The sequence below is a fragment of the Loxodonta africana genome, chromosome 7 (assembly GCF_030014295.1).
Source record: "Loxodonta africana isolate mLoxAfr1 chromosome 7, mLoxAfr1.hap2, whole genome shotgun sequence".
Taxonomy (NCBI): domain Eukaryota; kingdom Metazoa; phylum Chordata; class Mammalia; order Proboscidea; family Elephantidae; genus Loxodonta; species Loxodonta africana.
Genome location: NC_087348.1, coordinates 126,016,634 through 126,037,329, shown reverse-complemented (window position 1 = coordinate 126,037,329; position 20,696 = coordinate 126,016,634). Strand labels below are relative to the sequence as shown.

Here is a 20,696-nt window from a genome sequence, read left to right as displayed (position 1 = left end):
AAACACAGTATCTATGAGTAAATAAATTGGGCTTGTGATCCTAACCTTATAAAATAATTACAATAATTTCATAGTGAGAAAAAATTATTCTCATTCTTTATGAGTTCCTGATTAAGACCCAGGGTATTGGGAAACATGACGGTATCATGGCAGGGAGGGCAGGCCATCTGTACATCAAGAAATGGCCATTTTCCTGGCATGTTTTTTATTCATGCAATAAAGGTGTCAATTTGAAGCTCAGTATGCTTACTACAATGGAAAACAATACAAAGGACTAGCTAGTCTGTCTGAGCAGCTACTGAAGAGAAACTAGGATAGAAATTCCGAGAGAGTGAATTGCATCAGTTGGTTATAAGCAGAGCAGTTCAAGTATATGATGTCTACAAGAAAATGTAGGCTTGTGCTGCAAGCCAACAAAGTGGTCAAAGGTTACAAGATCTAATACTGGAAGACACAGTGCTTGTACCATGTGGGGTTAAGCCTTTGTAGTCAGAAAGCTAAACTGGAGAAAACCCAAACCAAAAACCCATTGCTGTCCAGTCGATTCCAACTCATAGTGACCCTACAGGACAGTGTAGAACTGCCCCATAGGGTTTCCAAGGAGTGGCCAGTGGATTCAAACCGCTGACCTTTTGGTTAGCAGCTGAGCTCTAAACCACTGAGCCACAAGGGCTCCAACCTGCAGAAGAAGTCTGCAAATAACCAAGTATGCCTGCTTATAGTAGTAGAAAGATCCCATGGCGAGAAGTAGTGAGGGATGGCTCAAGGTTGGAGCATCTGACTTGCCATACAGGAATAAGGGCCCTAGAAAGTACAATGTGGTGCAAAAGCAAAGCACCGTTTTTTTTTCCGTCTTTAGTGGGGAGGGTGATGCACGAATGCCTACAAGCCTCTTCTTGAGAGGCATTGTTTAGATGGATGAGGGAGAGGAAAAGTGAGACATAGGTACAACTGGTATTTCTGTGAGACCAAGATGTGATAAAAGATGCTTGTCTTTTTTCTGCCTGAAGTGGAGACCTGAACTATGTCATAATGAACCACAGGGAGAATCATCTCACACACACCCCAGTATATATTTCTTGACATTATGATTCAATGTTCAGTGTCCTCTTGCTTAAGGATTTATCCAACACTTAGAAATAAACATAGTGATGATTTCTCTCATTGCAGTGTGTTTCCTAGAATGCTTTGAATTATTAATGTAAAATGATCAAATGGTAGGTTCTCATATTTCCAAGTAAGAATTAGAGTATGCTGCAACCATGTAGAATGTATGTTGATGATCATAAATTTGCTGAGCTTGTTTCTGAAAGTATAATTTACCAAGAATGCCAATATAAATGACCTTCTAGGACCATTATTGGTGTTAAGTTGTCTTATATTACATACTGTTTCCATCTAATTAAATGTCTGTATTTTAATGATAACAGTATGAGTACACGAAACTATGTTTTGGATTTGTGAGGGTGGATTATATCTTCAAATGACTTACTTTGTTTATTGGTTTTTATGAGGGAGAAGAGGATATTTATCATCCTTATTAATTTCATGTAGAATTCTATTCAAGGTTGTTCTTAAAATGTTACCTGTTTCAAACTTTATTTTAACATCCTGTCTTCTCATAACTTTGACACATTAAGAAAAAGGACTGAGGACAGAATCCCATAGGTGATTCTTGAATGCTCATTCTGAAATATAGTATATTGCTATAATTCTAGTCACTAAATAAAAATAGAGTTGGAAAAAAAAATACACGGGAATATTTTAAATTGTGTCTCAAAATGAAAAACCAAATCTATAGCAAACTCTGTAAAAAAATGTGTAGATTTTCAATACTCTCCAATATAGAACACGCGGGATGACTTATTAATCTTTAGAGCCTGATAAATAAAGTAAAATTCTGCCAGAAAGCAAAACTCTTACCACCAAATCTCTATTGTCTCTGCCCTAACACTTCAATCACTCATTTAAAGTTTTATGTTTCAAACTCATCATTATGGATCAACCTGTTAATATTTTAAGATGTTCCAAAATATTAAATCATTTGCATATGAGGTAAAGCACTTATTTATTTTGTAATTGCAACTGGGATATTATCACTGATAGTCCTAAAATAAGCTATCTTAATTTCACCAAAGTTATAGAGCATGTTTTGCTCAAGAGCAACCTTATGAATGTGAAGCTTGCTTCATTAGGAAATTTCCCCCAGGGTCAAGACAAAAACACTGATAATGCACACTGAATATTTTCTAATTTTAGTCATATTAGGAATCAAAACATTTTGCTAAATCATAGCAATTTAGGTTGAAAATCAGAGTTTAATGATGTAGATGCGAAATTGGGACTTACCCCTATCTGTGTCATACAGGAAGACAAAACAGTTCCATTCGTAATGATCCAGCAGACTCAACAGTGCTCCTCTTAAAGAAGGTCTTAACTGCAGCACAAACTGGCTCTCTCCCTCAGTAGGGAAACTTGGTGTAATGAGGGAGATGTGTAAGGCGCTGCAGAACGACGTCAAGGTATGTACAGACCTCTTATCATAGAGTCCAAAAATGGCAAAAACTCCTCTAGAATACTGGGAACAGACTGAAAAGAAGAAAAAAACAAAAACACAAAATATTAGCATACTCTAAAATTGTTGATTTCAATAAAAGCCTACAGTCTATCTGAAATTAGCATTGCCACTCCTGTCCTTTTTTGGTTACTGTTTGCTCGATATATTTTTTCCACCTTTTGATTATTAACATATTTATGTCTCTGTGTCAAAGGTGTCTAAGGTGTGTCTTGTAGATACCATATTGGTGGGTTATGCTTTTTTATCCATTCTGTCAGTATGTCTCTACAGGTGCATTTAAGCCATTTACATTCAGTGTGATTATCAACAGGTATGAACTTATTGCTGTCCTATTGTTGTACCTTTTTTTTCATGGTGCTGACATTTTCTTTGTTTCTCTTGTTTTCCTGTGCTGAGTTCCTTTTGTTTGTGGATTTTCTTTTCTGTTTTTCCTTTATTATGACTTTCGTGTTCACTGAGACTTTATGCTTTCTTCTTTTTTTATTCTGATAAGTAGGTTTATAAATTTTCTTTGAGGTTACCTTGAAATTTACCCTTATCTTCCTAAGTTTGAACCAGTCTTTTATTACTTGATATTGCTCTGACTTCCTCTCCTTTTGAAAGTTCTACACCTACATGTTTTATTCCCCCTTTTATTGTTTTGAATTTGCTGTTATTTACGGATTGATGCCTCTGTTTCCCTGTTTTAAGTTTTTCAGCTTTGTTTTATTACTGAAAGTTCTTTACCTAAATTGGTAGCTGGCTAATGCTGTCCTGAGTCCTAGACTCCAATTGTTGTCTGATGTTACTGGCTCTCTAACCAAAGGACTCTCTTTAATATTCTTGTAAGCTTGGTTTGGTTTTTACAAATTTCGTTAATTTCTGTGTTTATCTGGAAATGTCCTAATTTCACCATCATATTTGAGAGAGAGTATTGTAGGTTATATTACTCTTGGTTGGCAGTTTTTTTCTTTCAACATTTTATATATGCCATCCCATTGCATTCTGGCCTGCACAGTTTCTGCTAAGTAATAAGAGATTAATCTTATTGTTTCCCTTTTGCAAGTGACTTTTCATGTTTTCTGAAGTTGCTTTCAGAATTTTTTCTTCGTCTTTGGTTTTGGCAAGTGTGATTATAATACGTCTTGGTGACTTTCTTTTGGAATCTATCCTTTATGGGGTTCATTGAGCTTCTTGGATAGCTAGCTTTTCATCTTTCATGATATTTGGGAAGTTTTCTGCCAGGAAAACCTCAACGACCTTCTCTGTATTTTCCATTTTCTCCCCCTATTATGGAGTTTGGACCACATACAAATTTTTGCTCTTCATTGTGTCCCACATAATTCTTAGTTTTTCTTCACTTCTTTCCTCTGGTTTTCCCTCAAATAAAGTGGCATCCATGGATTTGTCTTCAATCTAACTGTTTCTGTTTTTCATTGTTTCAAATTTGCTCCTAAAACGTCTATTGAGTTGTACATTTCTAAAATTTGGTTGCTTATCCTTTGAACTTCTAGTTGCTGTTTTCTACGATTTCTAATTTTTTATTTTGATATTTCGTTTTTGCATTCTTTTCTTGAATTCTTCTATCACTTTGTGTTTCCCATGATTTTGTCTATTTTTCTTGGTTTTGTCTGTGTTTTCCTTGGTCTTTTTCCTAATCTCTTGGAGATCCCTAAATATTAGTCGTTTGAATTTTGTATCAGGTAGTTTCACTACCTTTTCTACTACCAGAAGGTCATCTGGCTCTTTATTTTGATCACTCTCTGGAGCCACCTTGTCCTGCTTTTTATTTTTTATATGTTTTGATATTGTCTGCTGTCTCTGAGACATTATTTTCTTTATTTATTGACAATATGTTTCTTTGTTTTGTACTGCTTCTTTGTTTTGTTTTGATATGTCAGGGTGGGTGGGCCAGACATGCTTTGCTGGTTGCTTGTCTCTGGGCACAATAGCTCCCACCACCTTGTCAGGTCGGCAGGGCAGTAGCAGGCAGGGTGAGTCACTTCGCTGTACGCTGGTTTGGCGAGGCTGCTGATGGAAGACTGAGCAGATGCTGTCTACCCCCTGATGCTGGTCCAGTGGTACGGGAGCATTCACAGCCCTCGCCAGATACGCAGGGTGTTGGGCAGGGAGTTGTGTGCCTTGCTTCCCTCCATTCAGCAGCTGGTCAAGTGGCGGGCAGTGAATAGCTGCTTGGGCCTGGTGAGTTGGCAGGCCTGAGCTGGGGATGCTCCAGCTGTGGTGACACATCAGGAGCCAGCATATGGGGGCAGGGTGGACCAGGGCTGGTGGCACAGTGGTAGCTCTCTAGCCCAGGTGGCTTGGCGTGGCACATTGGGAGGGTAGAGCTGGCCTTCAGGGCAGAAGGTTGGGGGCTAGAAAAGAGTGTTTTTTGGTTACCAGGTTTTCTGCCTCCAATTGGGGGCTCTGTGAAGTTGCCTTCCTATACCTATCTGGGGTCACTGAATGCTGCATTGCCTTAGTTGGCAGGGGACGTCCACTCTGTATCCCTCCTCATTCTCTGTTTTTCCTCAGTTTGTTCTTCCAATCTGCGTTTGATCTATTTTTTTATCCCTTCATTTGATGTTTAGGGTTCCAGGACTGACATCTGTATCTATTTTACTTAGTTTTGGGGGGCTTTGCTGCAGAGAGATGGCAGGATGTATCTGTCAAGATTACAATGTTGGCTTCACTAAAGGTTCCATTTCTTGTTGGTTTATACAGCTTAATTTAAGAAGTCTGTAGACCTTTTTTTTTTTTTTGTAGACCTATAAAATATTCTTGTTTTCTGATTTTTGTTTCTAATTTTAATTGCTAAGTTCATTAAGAAGCCTGGTGTATTGAATAATATAGAAGCATTAATCTTAGGGGTAGTTCATCGTGATACAAAGAAATCAGATTTTCCTCTGTTAAAGCAGTAAAAGACTCTTGAAAAAAATTATCTTAATAAAATTTCTCTCTATAGTCCAGAATATCTGGGTTTTAGGAAATTAGAAAGCACAATGAAGTAAGAGAATTTAATAGAATCTGAAAGCATTTCTTTCGTTCTTGTTTATTGGGCCTCTTGAAAATGGGGACAGAGTATAAACAATGTAATTATTTATAACAGAAGAGGGTAAAAATTAACAGAAATTGAGAGATGTTGATTTTAGATGACATGTTCTAAGAGATGTACATGTTCTGGAAAAACTAAATCCCAATGAAAGGGACTAGAGTCTGTGTATAAATGGACACAAGTAGGGTAGAATCAACATTAAGATATAGTGGAATGATGGTTAAGTTTGCAGACAAGTTCAAATCTTAGTGTTTTTATTTACTAGCTTAGTGTCCTAGGATAAATTACTTAATCTCACTTGCCTCAACTAAGAATACATAATACTGCAAGGATTAAATGAGAAGCAATCAGTGATGGCAGATTTTATTGTTAACACAAATTTTGTGTATGCATTTATATAGTTTAAGTAGTTCTATTGTTCAGTAAGAGAGTAAAAGCATTAGAAGGTAAAATGCCACAGTTGATCCAAAACCAAGAAAGGAAGTATCCAGATTCTAGAAAACAGAACCAATTATTTTGAAGGATATAGTATTAGGGTTTATAATGAAATTCTATTCATTGAAGCCAAGTCGATTCCTACTCATGGTGACCCCATGTGTGAAGAGCAGAACTGCTTCATAAGGTTTTCAAGGCTGTGACCTTTTGGAAGCAGATCTCCAGATCTGTCTTCTGAGACACCTCTGGGTGGGCTTGAACCAATTTTTCAGTCAGTAGTCCAGCCCCTAACTATTTGCATGACCCAAGGACTCCTAGAACTCACCTAAAACTCATTGCCATTGAGTCAATTCCAATTCATAATGACCTTATAGGGTACAACAGGACTGCCCCATAGGGTTTCCAAGGAGCAGCTGGTGGATTAGAACAGCTGACCTTTTGGTTAGCAGCCGAATGCTTAACCACTGTGCCATCAGGCTCCAGAACTCACCTAGGAATTAGAATTTGATCACCTGGAAGGCTTGTTCTGACAGTGTGACTGATTGTTCTTGTTATATATAATGAACACCATAATTTAGCACTTGTGCATCTCACGTTTTAACCCCACTTGGTTTCCATACCTTAAGTGACCTGATAAATCAAGTTGCTAGATCAGACTCTAACCTCGTGGATGATTCACCAAGGCTTTAGAAGTATTTATGTGTCATACATTTAGTATATAACTTGGAGTCACTAGGCCCCTTCCTATTTTCATAGTTTCTCGTTCTCATAATTGTCACGCAAATTGAGGATCCATTCTCAATTGTTACAAAGTAAATAATCTGATTCAATTAAGTTTCATTTCAGTCTACTGAAAAATATAAGTTTGGAGAACTTTAGAACTTAATCTAACATCCTAGCTTTCTGTTGTACTGCTGAAACTACACACAAAATTCACTCATGAAAATGTATGCAAATGTCATTTACAAATCATGTACAACTCACATCTATAGTAAAAACTGAAATAATCTTTTCTCTTATGGCACTCTAAAATCATACAATTTTCAAACTTGGGTTTCCAAATTGTGTTTTTCTGTGAGCCCCAACCATCTCCTAGGACTCATGTAGCTTTGCAGAGACCTTTTGGTGGGACAGCACTGAGTAGGCAAGGCTGACCCCTTCTCTCAGTACTCCTAGACCCAAAAAACTCAAGAGCACTTCTGCTTTCAACTATTTCAAATATTGAGCTTCTGCATATATAAAATTTCACATGCAAGAAAGTAATACACTACTAAAAATAGTTCCAAAACAACTAATGTAAAAAAAACTAATAATAGTACAACTAATGTACTATTCACAAATTCCCTCTGTTTTTTCTACCGTACTGTTTTCAATTAATCATTATGACTTGCCACAATTTTGGTGCTTGCTATACGTACTATTTAACTTATTCTAATTTATTCCATTGGGCCTCCACAAACACAATATTCTCTGATCTTTGATCATATCTATCTGTTTTCATTCATTTGCATTATCATAAATATCTATTTCTTCTCTCTCCCTTTTTCACAGCATGTCATTCCGGCATTCTGCTTCTATTCTTACATACTTATTTTGAACATATAGCAAGTCTCAGACTAATAACTTTGCTTCTGGACATATTCTGTCCATCACATTTTATTTTCACTTTGCAAATTTTTAGTTTTTTTATTATTTTTTTGAACTTTTTTTTTGTTTTTTGGTCTATTTAATCTTGATCATAGACTTGACAAATGAGGATTATCGGATTTCCTTTGCATGAGAATAGACTGTCAATCAAATATTCAATGTTAATATCTCAGTATTTTATTTGGTCCAATAGATACAAAATTAAAACATAATTATATTTGTATTTATTATTCTTTTATTTATTTATTGTGCTTTAAGTGAAAGTTTACAAATCAAGCTAGTCTTTCACACAAAAACTTATACACACCTTGCTAGGTACCCCTAGCTGCTCTCCCCCTAATGAGACAGCACACTCTCCATCCTGTATTCCCCATGTCCATTCAACCAGCTCCTGTCCCCCTCTGACTTCTCATCTTACCTCCAGACAGAAGCTGCCCACGTAATCTCGTGTTTCTACTTGAGCCAAGAAGCTCACTCCTCACCAGTATCATTTTCTGTCTTATAGTCCAGCCCACTCCCTGTCTGAAGAGTTGGCTTCAGAAATGGTTTCAGTCTTGGGCTAACAGAGGGTCCAGGAACCATGACCTCCGGGGTCCCACTAGTCTCATTCAGACCATTAAGTCTGGTCTTTCTATGAGAATTTGAGGTCTGCATCCCACTTTTCTCCTGCTCCATCAGAGATTCTCTGTTGTGTTCCCTGTCAGGGCAGTCATTGGTGGTAGCTGGGAACCATCTAGTTCTTCTGGTCTCAGGCTGATGTAGTCTCTAATTTATGTGGCCCTTTCTGTTTCTTGGGCTCATATTTACTTTGTATCTTTGGTGTTCTTCATTCTCCTTTGCTCCAGGTGGGTTGGGACCAATTGATAAATCTTAGATGGTCACTTGCTAGCATTTAAGACCCCAGACGGCATTCACCAAAGTGGGATACAGAACATTTTCTTAATACATTTTGTTAGGCCAATTGACCTAGATGTCCCCTGAAACCATGGTCCCCAGATCCTAGTCTCTGCTACTCTGGCCTTCAAAGCATTCACTTCTATTCAGGAAACTTCTTTGCTTTTGGTTTAGTCCAGTTCTGCTGACCTCTCCTCTATTGTGTGTTTTCTTTACCTAAAATAGTTCTTGTCTACTATCTAATTAGTGAATACCCCCTCCCTCCCTTCTGACCCTCGTAATCATCAAAGAATATTTTCTCCTGTGTTTAAGCTATTTCTTGGGTTCTTAAAATAGTGGTCTCATATAATATTTGTCCTTTTGCAACTAATTTCACTCAGCATAATGCCTTCCAGATTCCTCCACATTATGAGATGTTTCACGGATTCATTATTGTTCTTAATCATTGGATAGTAATCCATTATGGGAATATACCATAATTTATTTATCCATTCATCTGTTGATGGGCAGCTTGTTTGCTTCCACCTTTTTACTATTGTAAGCAGTGCTGCAATGAACATACATAGGTGTGCATATACCTGTTCGTGTGAGGGCTCTTATTTCTCTAGGATATATTCCAAGGAGTGGGATTGCTGGAATATATGGTACTTCTATTTCCAGCTTTTTAAGGAACCACCAAATCGATTTCCAAAGTGGCTGTACCATTTTACATTCCCACCAGCAGTGTATAAGTGTTCCAGTCTTTCCACAACATCTCCGACATTTATTATTTTGTGTTTTTTGGATTAATGCCAGCCTTGTAAGATGGTATCCCACTGTAGTTTTGATTTGCATTTCTCTAATGGCTAATGATCGTGACCATTTCCTCATGTATCCACCTGAATGTCTTCTTTGGTGTAGTGCCTGTTCATACCCTTTGTCCATTTTTTAATTGGGTTATTTGTCTTTTTGTTGCTTAGTTTTTGTAGTGTCATGTACGTAGATTTTAGAGATCAGACGCTGATCAGATTTGTTGTAGCCAAAAACTTTTTCCCAGTCTGTAGGTTGTCTTTTTATTCTTTTGGTGAAGACTTTGGATGAGCATAAGTGTTTGATTTTTAGGAGCTCCCATTTATCTAGTTTCTCTTCTGGTGTTTGTGCTTTGTTAGTAATGTCTTGTATACTGCTTACCATGTATTAGGGCTCCTAGCATTGTCCCTATTTTTTCTTCTATGATCTCTATCATTGTAGATTTTATATTTCCATCTTTGATCCATTTTGAGTTAGTTTCAGAGCATGGTGTCAGTTACGGGTCTTGTTTCTTTTTTTGCAGATGGATATCTAGTTATGACAGAACCATTTGTTAAAGAGACTATCTTTTCCCATATTTGTTATTCTTATATAGCTTTACAGACACTCCTAAATAAGAATGTTGTTTGGCTGTATCTTATGGCATCTATTGTTGCTCGCAATATAAATAATGATTCAAACAATGGAACTTCTTAAACTATATAAAAAAGGCATACATAAAATAATGACAGTAAACTAAGCCAAATACTAATGCGTTCAGCAAACATTAAATGGAGATAAAGTAACATTCTCATATAATATGGCTAATCAAGAATTAATGCTTAGTCACTAAATAGATGCAATGATATTAAATCAAAACCAAAGCAGTTGCTATTGATTCCTAATCACAGTGAGCCTATAGGACAGACTAGAACTTGCCCTATAGAGTTTCCAAGGCTGTAATCTTTACTGAAACTGACTGCCACATCTTTCTTCCATGGAGCAGCTGGTGGGTTGAAACCACTGATCTTTTGGTTAGGAGCCAAGTGCTTTAACCACTGTGCCACCAGTGTCCTTGCAATGATATTCGATATATATTTTGGGCTACAAACAATAATCGGTATAAGCCTTTCAATGAAATAATCCAATCAATTTTAAGTGCATATTCTATAGTCTGCTTCACTAATGAGATCACTTGGATCATGAATTACGTAAATTAAACACATAATATAAATACATGGCAATAATCCATTCGCTTTTTACCTGATGGCATAAATTAATTAAATATATCTTCCCATCTGGTAGTTACCCAGTTTCATGCCAGATGCTACATTCCAGATGTCAAACCAGGTCAAATTATTATATGAACTATGATAATTTATAGGCCTATATTGCATACGAATCAAATGATAGTCTTAGATCAGTGTTTCTCAAGTTATGGGACATAAATCCCAAAGTCCTGCTGAATTTTACACTATCACTTCTGTGTGGATACAAAGAATAGGCACCATTGTTCTGTCTGTTGTCATACTCTTGTATCTTCAACTTTCTCTGCTCCAAGGGATTCTTCTAACTGCTTTTAAATGAGTTTAATTCTTTATCATTTTATCATGGGGTCAAGGATATTCTTGATCCCATGCTTCCGATCACTTTCCTCTTTTGCACCTTAAATAGGAGTTTTCTACTTACACTCTTTCCAACTCATCTGGCCCCTGTACCTTCCGGTCATCAAAACAGCTCTCAACAATTTTGATAATGACCAACTGCATCGTAAATCTCATATTTTAGCTTCTGTTTTACTGGAATCCTCTGCAGTGTTTGATACTCTTGGACACTGCTCTCAAGTGCTTCCTTTCCCTGTTTTCTTTATATCACACTGTGATGGTTAAGATTGTGTGTCAACTTGGCTGGGCCATGATTCTCAGTGGTTTGCCAGTTATAATGTCATTTGGCAGTTATATAATGACATAATCACTTCCATGATGAGATCTGATATAATGTAATCACCTCCATGATGAGACCTGCTATGAGCAGCCCATCAGTTGAAAGGGATTTTCCTTGGTGGTGTGGTCTGCATCCAATATATATGGACTTTCTGGCAAAGCTCGCTGGCTTTTGCTCTGCTCGGATCCTGCATTTGGCTAGTCATCATCTGACCTCTGGTTCTTGGAACTTGAGCCAACAGCCTGCCGTCTGATCTGCTGATCTTGGATTCATCAGCCCCTGCAGCTACATGAGTAAGCCTGATGCCTGATGCACGAACTTGGGATTTTCCAGCCTCTACAACCATGTGAGCCACTTCCTTGATATAAATCTCTTTCTCTTTCTCTCTCTCTATATGTATATGTACACACACTTCACTGGTTTTGCTGCTCTAGAGAACGCAGCCTAAGACACACACTCTTCCTTTGATCTCTCTGAGCATGTCTTAGTGCCCCTGAAAGGTTCTTTTCCTTTGTTCTTTTTAAGTTGGGGCACCTTGAATTTCTTCTCTCCCCACTTTAAACACGCTTCCTAAGTGAACTCATTTAATTCCCCAGCATTAATTGCCAGCTTCATATTCATGATATCTCAAACTGTACTATCAAATTCAAATCATTGTCTTGAGTACCAGATCTAGGAATCTAATTTAGTTTCTCCTCTTCCATAGCACAGTGTATTTTTTTTAGATGATTGCATTTTTTCCATCTCACATGATATTTCAGAACTTTCCTAATTCTCCATAAGTTAAGTAGAGTCTAGGTCCTCTTAATTTGAATCTGAGCTGGCCTTTGTGATTGCCTTGAATACTAAGTATGGCAGAAGTGATTATACGTGACTCAGAATATGGCTTGTTTTCTTGAAACACACACCCTTGTTACCCAGCAACCACGCTGTGAGGAAGCCCAGGTGACATGAAGAGGTCCACATGGAAAGGAACCAAAACTCCTGCCCCTTAGCTATATGTTCTTCAGCTAAATTCTAAGCTTATAGGCAGAACAAACTTACAGCAATATCAGTAAGTGATCTTAGAAATGGATCCGCCAATGCTCAATCAAACTGCCCCCAGCTGTAGAATTGTAGAAACATGAGCAAAATAAACTATGATATTATTTTAAGTCACTAAGTTTGGAATGGTTTCTTATGCAATAACACATCTAGGAGTGTACCTACGCATAGTATTCATTCAATATATATTTTACAGATGAGTTAATGAATGAATGTTGTTTGAGGTATGAGCCAACATTTATTTTAAAAAACTTCTTAATATTGAACAGTTGAATTGTTTTCAGTTTTTTCACTGTTATAAACAATGCTTTCATGACAACTTTTTTGGGGGCATACACAGTTTTTCACTTTAGCATAAAATTACTAGAAATGAAATTATGAAGTAAAAGTATACAGGTCCTTTTGAAGACTCTTGGTAAACCATACTAAGTTGCTTCCTGAAAGACTGTATTAATTTATATATCTCCCCGGCAGTAAGTGCGATCTACTGGACTTGTTATAGTTTCTTAATTCTCCCTTCTCCCCTCCACTGGTTTGGAAATGTTACATTCTGTATTTATTCTTTCAGTTGTTGCCCTTAAATTGTTTATATTTATACTTAACCTAAAACCTAAAATTCTAAATTTAATAAATATCACTCTGCTCCACTTGAATAATAAATATAAACATTTAAGCATTTTAATCTCAGACATTGCCTTCCTGTCATACATGTTGTTATCCAGTATTATATTGTCACACGTGTGCTTAATCATTTTAAATATTTCAGAACCTTTATCAGATACTTGTATTATTTGAAATCTGTGGTTATGTAACACTAATGTTGTTTGTGTTCTAATTCTTGTTCAAGGTGATGGTCAACATATATATGCATATTTTTTTTATGTAAGTGCGTATGTGTGTATATATATATACATATTATATATAGTAATTTTGAATTGCAAACTGTTTTTCAATAAAATTCTATCTGTGAGAATTCTGAAAGCTGATTTTGGAGAAATACTTCTCCAAAGTCATTTCACATTCATTTCTGCCATGAACCCCAATGTGTGTGTATGCACATGGTATGTGTATTTATGTGTATGTGTCTGTGTGTATGGGTGGGAATTTCCCAGCTTATGGGCTCCTAAAATGCAAATAGTATAAATTTGAGCAGAAATTATTGAGAGCAGATCAATGTATAAAAATACTCAAGGGAGTCTATTTTTTTTTTTTCTATGCATAGCTCAAGCCAAGGCAGACAAGGTCCTAATTAACTATTTGAGCCAGGGATCAGATTTTCTTTTTCCCCTAGTCTCTCTCTTTGATGCTGTAAAAAAAATGTAGTCTTTAAAAATCCTGGTTTGTGTTGTGGTCTCAGTTCTAACCTAATGCCTGTTGTTGGCCTAAGCCCTCTGCCCTGCCCCCATGAATATATTTAACTCAAACCTCCCTGAGGTAAGCCATAGTATCAGTTCCATCTTTTTTTTTTTTTTTAATTGTTCTTGTTTTTATTTATTTATTCCCATTTTTGGTCCTCAGATATTTTCTTCACTTTCTTATAATCTCACCAAGCATATGAAAGTGTCATTTAAAAAAATCTAATATTTCTAATTGTTTTCAATATGTATGTATATATTATAGATTCAGTAATAATGCTGGAACTGGAAGTCCTTGCTGCCTATGCTTCTAAAAAGTTTTAGTTTGACAGCAATAAACTCACACCTATCAATAATCACACTGAAGGTAAACGGCTTAAATGCACCCATAAAGAGACAGAGTGACAGAATGGATTTTCATCAATATGCTTTCTACAAGAGACACACCTTATAAACAAAGATGTAAATTTATTAAAAATCAAAGGATGGAAAAATATATCAAGCAAACAGCTATAAAAAAACCAGGAGTGGCAATACTAATCTCAGGTAAAACAGACTTTAAAACAAAACCCACCATAAAAGACAAAGTAAGGGCACTATATAATGATTAAAGGGACAATCTACCATGAGGACATAACCATAATAAACATGTACATGCTCAATGACAGGGCTACAAAATACATAAAACAAACTCTAACAACACTGAAAAGAGAAATTGATAGTACCACAATTAATAGTAGGAGACTTCAAAATACCAGTCTTGGTAAAGGACAGAACACCTAGAAAGAAACTCAGCACAAGACCTAAAGGCCACAATCAATCAACTTGACCTCATAGACATCCCACCCAACAGCAGCAAAGTATACATTCTTTCCAACACACATGGAACATTAGGCAGAATAGACGGCATCTTAGGCCACAAAACAACTCTCAATAAAATTCAAAACACTGAGATAATACAAAGCATCTTTTTTAATCAAAATGCTACAGAAGTAGAAATTAATAACAGGAATTCCAAAGAAAGAAAATCAAATACATAGAAACTGAATAACACCTTGCTTAAAAAACCACTGGGTAATAGAAGAAATCAAAGATGGAATAAAAGGAGGTGGAGCCAACATGCCACTATAGACAGAAGCACTATGCCATCCTTCCACAGCAAAGACCAGAACACTAAGTAAAAATGTCAATCCTGGAACCCTAAGTGTCAAACGAAAGGATAAAGAACTCAACAAAGCACTGAACGGAATAAAATAACACAGAACAAAGAGCGAAGAAAGATACGGAGTAGAGGTCCCCTATCAGCTAATGCGGCATGGATTTGCCATCTTGAGCTCCTTAGCCACCAAGATCAGTGGACAGGAAGTATGGGAAGGCAACTTCACAGAGCTCCCAGCAGCAGACAGTAACCACCAATACATGCTTTTCCACCTCCCAGCCTTCTTCTCCCGTGTGAGCTCTGCTGCTTTCCAGTGGGACATGGTCACTGGGCCGGGGAGATGCCAGCTCCTTCCCACTTCGCTTTACCCTGCCCACACCAGCTGGCTCTTCAGTGCCACTTTTTTTTTTGCTGTTGTTGCTTTTTTTTGGCTTCTTCTCTCTCTCACCTCTGTACTTTCCTTTCTCTTGAACACCTGGCTCTGTGTGCCATCACTGCTCCTTCTTGACAGGCTGTGAAGTGCCATGGGGCTGGAAAACCACTTCCCTGGTTCACAGCACCATGCCAGTGGGCTCCCTGGGGGCATTTTTTTTTTTATCATTTTTGTTTTTCTTCATTTCTTGGTTTCTTATCTCTACCTTATTTCTTTTCCTGTCTCCTGAATTCCTGGCGCTATATGCCATCTCTGCTCATTCTAGACAGGCTGCGCAGTGCTGCTTGGCTTGGAAGCCATTCCCCCGGTCTGAGCCATCAAGCCAGTGGACTCTCTAGGGGATTTTTTTTCTTCTTTCTTTACTCAGTCTCTTGTCTCTCTCTACCATTCTTCCTTTCTTTTCTCCTGAACACCTGGTGCAGTGTGCCATCTCTGATCCTTCTAGATGGGCTGTGCCGTGTTGCTTGGCTGGGAAGCCACATTCTAGGTGGCCCACCACACCAGTGGGCTCCCTCAGGACATTTTTCTCTTCCTGTCTCAATTTTTTTTCTCTCTCTACCTTCCTTCTTCACCCTCCTCCTGAACACCTGGTGCTGTGTGCCATCTCTGCTCCTTCTTCACAGGATGTGCAGTGCCTTTTGACTAGGGACTGGCTTCTGGTGGGCACCCTTAAGGAATTTTTTTTCTTTCTTCCTTTTTTTCTGTGTTTCTTATCTCTATCTTCCTTCCTTTCCTTTCTCCCAACCACCTGGCATCTTTTTTTCTCTTTTTCCTGGTTTCTTGTCTCTCTCTCTATTCTTTCCATTCCTTTCTCCCAACCACCTGGCCACTTGTGCCTTTCTCTTTTTTAAATCTAGTTTCTTATCTTTCCCTTGCTTTCTTCCTTTCCTTTCTCTCACCCACCTAGCAGTGTGTACCATATCTGTCCATTCTTGATGGGCTGTGCCTCACTTCCCAGCTACAAAAAAAAAAAAAAAACTAATTACAAAGCCACTGGCAAATGGTGTCCCTGGGTCTGTGTGACTCCAAAGGTAGGCTCCCTTAGTACTTTCTTTTTGGCTCCTGTTTCTTTCTCCTCTTTCCTCTTCCCACATTAACTTACCTCCACACATCACAAACTCCCCCCTCCCTCCTCCCTATATGTACCATGCTCTCAGCATCACACCCCCGAGCAGCAAGGTATGGTCTATTGGAACCTGTCCTTTACTGGCCCCCAGCCCCACCCTATCGGCCCCAGAATGTGCCGCAACAACACATTCCAGCCCCTCTCCCTCATCTGGACCTGCCATGCTGCACCACAGCTGAGAGATTAGCCCTGAACAGACAACATGGTGAGAAATATTGTGCCCACAGATGAGCAAACAACAAAGAATGCTCAACCTGCCTGCTAAGAGATAACCAAATAAAAAAAAAAAGCAGGATGAAACAAACAAATCTAAAATCAATAAACAAAGAAAATAATTACTGAATGTCCCAAAGACAGCAGACAATATCAAAACATATTAAGGAAAAAAAAAAAAAAGACAGAATGACTAAAGCAGGCATCCAAAATAAAACACAAGATGATCATCCAGCAGAAGAACAGGCACTGGAACTACTTGATAGGGAATTCAAATCTCCAATATTCAGAGCTATCTAAGACTTGAAAAAAAAAGGAGACAAAAAATGAGGGGAAAATAGACAAAACATGGAAAATACAGACAAAATTCTAGAAAACACAAGCAAAACAATGCAGTAATTCAGGAAAATAGTACAGGAACAAAATGTCAAAATAAATTCACAACTAGAAATCATATAAAAACAGCAATTAGAAATCCAAAAGATAAACAACACTTCAAAAATGGACAGTGTTATAAAAGGTTTGAGGAGCAGATTTGAAACAATGGAAGACACAATCAGCAAAATTGAAGATAAATCCTTGGATACCACTTTGAGGAAAAATCAGAGAAAAGAATGAAGAAAAAAATGAAGAAACCCTGAGAATGATGTGGGATACAATCAAAAGCAAAAATGTGTGAGTCATCAGAGTTCCAGAGAAAGGGGAGAAAACAGAAAACACAGAGAGGATTGTTGAAGAATTGCTGACAGAAAACTTCCCTAATATCACGAAAGATGAAAAGCTAACCATCTGAGAAGCTCAACGAGCCCCATGTAGGACAGATTGCAAAAGAAATCACAAAGGCATATCATGATGATACTCTTTAAAACCAAAGACAAAGAAAGAATCCTGAGAGCAGCTAGAGAAAAATGAAAAGTCACATACAGAGGGGAAAAAATAAGACTAAGTTCTGATTACTCAGCAGAAACCATACAGGCAGGAAGGCAATGGGATGACATATATAAAACCTTGAAAGAAAAAAATTGCCAACCAAGAGTAATATATCCTGAAAAATTCTTGTTCAAACATGATAGTGAAATTAGGACATTTCCAGATAAATAAATTAAAAGAATATGTAAAAACCAAACCAAACTTACAAGAGTTACTAGAGGGAGTCCTTTGGCATGAGAACAAACAACATCAGATGACAGCCTGAATCTAGGATGCAATACAACATCAGCCAGACACCAACCTAGGTAATAAGTTCTCAAGGATAAATCAAAACTAAAAGATTTACAACAGGGAACCAGAGAGGTTAATCTGTAAATGACAACAACATTAGAACAATAAAAGAGGGAATAAACGGTGTAGACATAGAATTTTCTAATGGAGTGGAAGGTAAGGCATACCAAGCAATAAAAGACTGACTCAAACTTAGGAAGATAAAGGTAAATATCAAGGTAACCACAAAGAAAGCTAACGAACCTACTCATCAAAATAAAGAAGAAAACACAGTCTCAGTAAATGCAAAATCTACAAAAACAAAAGAAATGAAAAAAAAAATCCACAAACAAAAGAAATTCAGAACAGGATAGTAAGAGGAACAAAGAAAACATCAGCACAACAAAGAAAAAAAAAAAAACTACAAAATAACAGCAATAAACTCACCTCTATCAATAATTACACTGAAAGTAAATGGCCTAAATTCACCCATAAAGAGACAGAGAGTGACAGAATGGATTAAAAAAAAAAAAAAAACAGGATCCATCAATGTGCTCTCTACAAGACACACACCTCAGAAACAAAGATGTAAGTTTATTAAAAAATCAAAGGATGGAAAAAATATATCAAGAAAACAGCTACCAAAAAAGAGCAGAAGTGACAATACTAATCTCAGGTAAAATAGATATTAAAACAAAATCCACCATGAAAGGAAAGGAAGGGCATTATGTAACGATTAAAGGGACAATCCAGCATGAAGACATAACATAATAAATATGTACGCACCCAATGACAGTGCTCCAAAATACATAAAATAAACTCTAACAGCACTGAAAAGAGAAACTGACAATTACACAATAATAGTAAGAGACTTCAACATACCACCCTTGGTAAAGGACAGAACACCTAGAAACTCAACAAAGATACAGAATATCTAAAGGCTACAATCAACCATCTTGAACTCACATATATAGAACACTCCAACCAACAGCAGCAATGTGTACATTCTTTGCCAAAGCACATGGAATGTTCCCCAGAATAGACCACATCTTAGGCCACAAAGCAATCTTTAATGAAATTCAAAATACTGAGATAATACAAAGTATCTTTTTTGACCACAATGCCATCAAGGTAGAAATTAACAACAGGAAGAGCAAGAAAAAAAATCAAATATATGGAAACTGAATAATGCCTTGCTTAGACACCACTGAGTAATAGAAGAAATCAAAGATGAAATCAAAAAATTCCTAGAATCAAACAAGAATGAAAACATACAATACCAAAATCTTTGGGACACAGCAAAGGCAGTGCTCAGAGGCCAATTTATAGCAATAGATGCACATATCAAAAAAGAAGAAAGGGACAAAATCAAAACTTTAGCTATGCAACTCAAACAAATGGAAAGAGAACAGCAAAAGAAGCCCACAGGCACCAGATGAAAGGAAATAAGAAAGATCAGAGCAGAAATAAATGAAATGGAGAACAGAAAAACAATTGAAAGAATCAACAAAACCAAAAGTTGGTTCTTTGAAAGGATCAACAAAATCAACAAACCGTAGGTCAAATTGACAAAAGAAAAACATGACTGAACACAAATAACCGAAATAAATGAAATAGGGGACATTACAACAGATCCAACTGAAATAAAAAGGATCGTAACAAAGTACTATGAAAAACTATACTCTGACAAATTTGAAAACCTAGAGGAAAGGACAAATTTCTAGAAACACACAACCTACCCAAACTAACACAAACTGATGTTGAAAATCTGAGCAGAACCATAACAAGAGATTGAAGAGGTAATTAAAAAAAAAAAAAAAAAAAACTCCCAACAACAACAACAAAAAACCTGGCCCGGATTGCTTCACTGCAGAATTCTACCAAACATTCAGAGAACAGCTTACACCAGTACTACTCAAACTATTCCAGAACATAGAAAAGGAAGGGGTACTTCCGAATTCATTCTATGAAGCCAGCATATCTTTGATACCAAAACCAGGCAAAGACACAAGAAAAAAAATTACAGACCAATATCTCTCATGAATATAGATGCAAAAATTCTCAACAAAATTCTAGCCAATAGAATTCAGCATGATATTAAAAAAAATAATACTTCAACACCAAGTAGGATTCATAGCAGGTATACAAGGATGGTTCAACATTAGAAAATCAATCAACTTAATCCACCACATAAATAAAATAATCATATGATCATCTCTATTGACACAGAAAAGGCATTTGACAAAGCCCAATACCCATTCCTGGTAAAACCTCTCAATAAGATAAGTAAAGAAGAGAAATTCCTCAACATAACATAGGGCATCAAATACAAAACCAACAGACAACATCATTCTTAACGGAGAGAGGCTGAAAACATTCCCCTTGAGAACAGGAACAAGACAAGGTTGCCCTTTATCACCACTCTTATTTAGCATTGTGTTGGAAGTTCTAGCTAGAGCAATAAAGCAAGAAAAAGAAATAAAGGCATACAAATTGGTAATGAAGAAGTTCAACTGTCCCTATTTGCGGATGATATGCTACTATACATAAAAAACTCAAAAGACTCCACTACAGAACTACTGTAATAATAGAAAGATTAAGCAGCAGGATATAATCAGTTGGATTCCTATACACTAATAAAAAGAATGATGAAAAGGAAATCAGGAAAACAGCCCCTAAAAAAATAAAATACTCAGGGATAAAATCTAACCAGGGATGTAAAAGACCTATACAAAGAAAATCACAAAACACTACTGCGAGAAACCAAAAGAGATCTACATAAATGGAAGAACGTATCATACTCATGGATAGGTAGACTCAACATTGTGAAAATGACAATTCTACACAAAGTAGTTTGTAAATACAA

At 36.9% G+C, this 20,696-nt stretch overlaps 1 protein-coding gene across 2 annotated transcripts in view; it reads right to left on the bottom strand.

Moving 5' to 3' along the window:
• GRIA4 (glutamate ionotropic receptor AMPA type subunit 4) overlaps nucleotides 1-20,696 on the bottom strand; it is a 479,243-nt gene that overhangs the window by 313,252 nt on the left and 145,295 nt on the right. For both annotated transcript variants that reach the window (XM_064288864.1, XM_064288863.1), the window contains exon 3: nucleotides 2,350-2,589. In XM_064288864.1, the coding sequence (XP_064144934.1) occupies nucleotides 2,350-2,589 (240 nt within the window). The remainder of the gene's footprint in view (nucleotides 1-2,349; nucleotides 2,590-20,696) is intronic.